At 37.5% G+C, this 5,134-nt stretch overlaps 1 protein-coding gene across 1 annotated transcript; it reads right to left on the bottom strand.

Annotated features, from left to right (window-relative positions):
* Positions 1–301: 301 nt before the first annotated feature.
* LOC128807613 (arg8-vasotocin receptor-like) lies at positions 302–2,836 on the bottom strand. The gene is made up of 2 exons (XM_053978107.1): positions 1,921–2,836; positions 302–847 (listed from the first exon to the last, which is right to left on the bottom strand). Exons 1-2 carry the CDS (start codon positions 2,834–2,836, stop codon positions 648–650), a joined length of 1,116 nt encoding a protein of 371 aa, XP_053834082.1. The 3' UTR covers positions 302–647.
* Between the last annotated feature and the right edge of the window lie 2,298 nt (positions 2,837–5,134).

Genomic DNA, 5,134 nt, shown 5'->3' with positions numbered 1-5,134 from the left:
CTGCTGATACCTGCAATCCACAATGGAATTTGAAACTGAAGTAGGGGTTCAATGTCACAAGCATACCAAATTCTTTTATTTTTTTAAAAAATTATATTAAGTTGCTTGGCATTTTATAAATGTACATAAAGAGTTAATTTAAACCAGGTGCTAGTAAGAGCTGGCAAAAGCTTTTTCTGACTTTGTGCTGCCTTCTCAAGTTTTGTCACTGTCCCTTAATCACTCCAGAATGATAAACAATTCATGGTTCACTCTGAAAACACATTCAAGTTTAATTAGATCAGGTTCCTTTTCAATTATGTTTCAATTTGTTGGGCCAGGTAGTAATAAAATTTTACTACTTAGAAATCCATAATCACAGATGGGGAAGTACTTTAGGACACAAAATATCTAAGATACTTTTACGTATCTTTGTCAGTCATTACAGGAATTCATTCTTATAAGACAGTGGTGATTGATGCACTGAGTCAGGTTTGCACAACACAGAAATTTCCTGAATATGCTACAGAACTGCAGAGAATTATATATTTTTCAATAAAAACCAATTTTTCAGCTTTCTTATACACAAAATAGGGGATGGTGGTAAAATATCAATATGTCTTGTGAATAAAGGGAATGTAACAAAACAACAAAAAAGCTCTCAGCATTTATGCAGAAGTACTGTTATCCTCAGGGTCTCTGTCTACGAGATGAATGCTCGCCGTGAACACAGATTCCTCTTGAGCCGAGGTATTCTCCAGCTGCTTATTTGTGCAATATGGAATCTGGCCGCAGAAATACATGTAAATCCATGGGTTGGCACAACTATTTAGATTGCCAAGGAGCATTATAATGGTGAATGCCGAACCTAGAACAAAACAGTTAAAGGAATAAGAGACTAAATAAAACACTCCTATAAATATAAGACACATTTTCACAGTCTGCTGCTTTCTGCTGTATCTATTCATACGTTAAAATTAATCTAATGGTAGGAAATTCCCATATCAATGCAATTTGCAATTGCTGAAGGTATAAAGCACACTTTATTGTATGCATTCAGAGTTAAATAGTTTCATAGAACTCTTTTTAGATGTAGTTGCATTAATTTTAAAAGCAATTACTAAGCCGTTAAACAGATACAAATAAATACAGATACATATTTTGACATAAATGTATGTAGAATAAGACTCAAATTCACACTGACAGGAAGAATTCTTAAAGTTCAGAAACTACTGTTTTTATCAGGCAGGACTATTATTTTTTTTTTCTCTTTTTTTACCTCTTTATTTAGAATAGGTGAATTTAAAGTCACATATAGAGTCTGCTTTTCACAAAGAGGCAATGGTATAAATTTGACAAGACTATTCTTGTTTACAACATCGTGTTTGATAACTCTCTCAGGCTTACTTTTTTGCTTTATAAACAGCTGGTTGACAATTTTTGGTTGTTTCATAGTTTACTACAGAGATTTCATCAATATGATTTCATATTCATAAAAATTTGATTTCATAAAAATCATATGTCTTATAACACCACTGTTCTACCCAGTAAATAAGAAATAGTTTTATTACTTTGAATAGTCAATTGCTCCTTTTCACCTCAAGAGCCCAAAATACTGCTTCTATAATACCTTAAACCTCTAAAAGTCTGAGGCTTTGCTGAAGCACATGACACTTTTCACCATGGTGTTCATGAATCTTTAAATTGTTAAACACTCAAGACACACACACAAAATAGACACATGATGTTTTGATCACATAACACAAGAAGCTCCCTGTACCTGATTAAATACAGGAGATAGTCAATCCAGGTATTTCTTTTTAATCTTCCTCAAATGACCACATGTAACCTTTACACAAAAGCAAAATGCAAACATAAAGCACTCAACAGCAGTGTGCTAGCCTGCTCTGCAGCTGTGACTGAGGAGGGAGAGCATCTTACCTTCGGTCAGGATGCTGGGGAACCACACGGACCACAGCTGTGCAATGAAGAAAGGTGACCAACAGAGAACATACGCAACAACTGTCACCACTGTCATTTTTACTGTCTTGATCATAGCCTTTGAAATACAGTTCACACTGCTTGCTCGGGATGGTAGGACTTGATTCTGATTTGTTGCTTCACATTCATTCTGTTTTTTCACATTTATATTTCTTCTGATTATTTTGCAAATCTTGACCTGGCATGTGATAAGGATTGCTGAGGGAATGAAGAATATAACTACAAAAATCCAAGTCACATATGCCTTTGGGCCCCAAGGCTGAATAAATTCACCCCAACATTCAAAGACACCTGGAGATATTTCAGTCTTAGAAAAGATAAATACCTGTGGTAGGCTAAGAATCAGTGCTATAGACCAGCTGCTGCAAATGGGGATGTTCCAGAGAGCTCTCTTCTTTTGGAAAGTGACCATGGGGTAGCAAACGGCTTGATATCTGTCCACTGTCATGACCACTATCATGTAAGTAGAGGCAAACATGCCCAGCAGTTGCAGATACTTGATAATTCTGCACAAGAAATCTGGCCCTATGAAAACATCTGTAATATCCCATATGAGTTGAGGCAGCACTTGGAAAAAGGCTACCACTAAGTCAGCAATGCTGAGGTGAAGCATGAACACATACATCCTAGACAGCTTCTTTCTTCTTCGCCACAGCACCAGTATGAGAATGAAATTGCCCACAGACGCTGCCAGAAATATGACCCCCAGAACAGCAATCTCTACTTGAGCTAATTGCTCATCTCTTTCTGGTCTTCCAATAGGATCTGACTGATTTGTCAAACTCAGGAATCTGTGAGGAGGAGGACTCTCGGTCTGATGGGTGTTATCCTGCATAGGAAATGAAAAATTCTTCATAATGCACAGAAGCTAGTCACAGTAGCTGCCACTTGCGACTGAGGTTGACAGCTGTGAAGCACTGGCTGGCAAACAAAGCAGCCTGGGTTTGAGTTTCAGGATATCTTCAAGCAAATCTTCCTGCTCATGAGAACTAAAGCAGTGGGACTTGGATCGTGATAAGATTCTGCCTCTTGCTGGCATGCAAAAAGGCTTTATATAGGCTCCCAGCAGACAGAGCCTTATGTAACTGCAGAGCCCTCGGGTAGGCTGCAGGGACAGCAGCCAATGGCAGACCGAGCCACACAATTGGGGGAAATATATAAATAAAAGGCAAACTTCAGAGGCTCAATGTGATTCAATTACTCACTTCAGTCAAAACCCGAACTTGTAAATAGCTGTGGCCAGACTTGTACTCAAATGACATTACTCGGGAGAGTTCTTGCAAAAATTTTTCCACGCAAACCAGAGGAGCACACTTTAGGAGAAGTGGGAGGAAGGTTTATACGTAGATAAAATTGGATTCCTGAGCTCAGGCACATCGTAAAGGCAACCTCTAGGCTCCTGGGGCATGACCACATCCTAAATGCAGCACAGAGAAAGAAGTACATTTTTCCATAGCCCTTTTTTTCCTTCTTCTCTTTTTTGGAGTCACCTGGTTCTAAAATAAAACGAAAAATATTTGTACTGCCCTAAAAAATAATATTTTTATTTCAAAACCGGGTCAAGACTTAGAGGTTTTTTCTCAGCAAAATGAAAATAACACATGTGAAATAAATTACTTTTATTGGGACTGTGAGTCTATTGAGAATTTAATGATGAAAAAAGTGAAAATTCAGTGGCAAATCCAACTGAGAAAAAGGTCTCTATGATGAAACAATACCCAAAGGTCTCTATTCTATTATAGTGCTAAAGTCTGCGAGATCATTTTTCAGTACTTAAACCTTTTCATTTTTGTAAACGTAAATTGTATCATGAACACAGGAAAGTCATTGTTCTTCAACTTTTCCATATGACTTCTGCATAAAGTTTGTGGCAAATAAGAATAGAAAATTTAAACTTTTTTTTTTATCTCTCAGCATGCCCTCCTAATCACAAAAGAGAGATTAAGTAAAATTTATCAGTTTAATATGAAAAATAACAGATATTTGTATGCAATCTTACTTGAAGCTAGGGCACTCATATCCTTCTGGTTACAGACAGACACTGAAGTCTTTCTGAGGAGGAAACCAGTAAGGTGAAAAGCAATATCTATGCTGCATATATAGTACATAATACTAAACCTAAGCTGATAATCATTGTGATCACAATTATATTATAAGACCAGCTCAGGAAGCTCACAGACAGACTACCACTTCTATGCTACTAAAGGCTTTCATGTACCAACAAACAGGTGAAGGGCAAAATTCATAAACAGGATGCTGAGGTAGGCTACAAAAGTTTGAAAAACCTACATGACCTCTTTGCTCTCCCTCTTTCCCCCTTATCTGCCACCATGCAATGGATGTTAACAGCTCACGAAAGGGTACGACTATGAGAACAGACAACAGAGAAGGTGAACAATATCAGGAAGCTTTTCCACTGATAGCAGCTGTAAGTATCCATTATCTAGACTTGGCTGAACACTGCTGCAGCTGCTGAGTCTACAAAAGCTTTTCTCTAAGACTGTGTTGCAAAGACTATGAATCACAATTTAATCTAATATACCTGTTTTTTTTTTTTTCCTAAATTAAGGCCTATTTGTAGGAAACCTGGATTCCTGAGGTTGTTTCCTTTTAGTTTTCCCCCTCAATTTGGAAACTAGCTCAGTTAGTGGGAAATAGGCATAGCAAGACCATGAGGGAACAAATGGATTTGCCTTAACCCTCACTCTCCCTTCACCCAGCAACTTGCAGAAGAGTACCTGAATTGACCACAAACAATAAACCCCTGGAAATGCTGCTGATGGCAAACACTGCACTGGAGAGCAGCTGGGCTGATCTCAGGTTCTGTCTTTTGATGAAGATTAAGTTTCAGGTGTGTGCTTCAAAATCATTTACCTTGACCATCTTCACTCCACAACTTAACAAAAAGCCAAGTGGCTTCTTTATTCTTCCGGTACGATATGATGTAAACACGTACATCTCAGCAGAGCTAGGATTAAGTGGGTTGAAATAGGAACATATTGAAGAGAATATTAAGTTCAGGGTCAGGCATAGAAGATAAACATAAATTTATGTTTCGTTATTATATTTCAATATCAAGAAATTATATACAAAAACCCAGTATATGCAACAGAAGTCAATTCTGGGATACTGTTGGAAAACTAACCAGAATATC

The sequence above is a fragment of the Vidua macroura genome, chromosome 5 (genome assembly GCF_024509145.1).
Source record: "Vidua macroura isolate BioBank_ID:100142 chromosome 5, ASM2450914v1, whole genome shotgun sequence".
Taxonomy (NCBI): Eukaryota; Metazoa; Chordata; class Aves; order Passeriformes; family Viduidae; genus Vidua; species Vidua macroura.
Note: the sequence above shows the minus strand (reverse complement) of the source record. Positions and strands in the feature narration are given on the sequence as shown.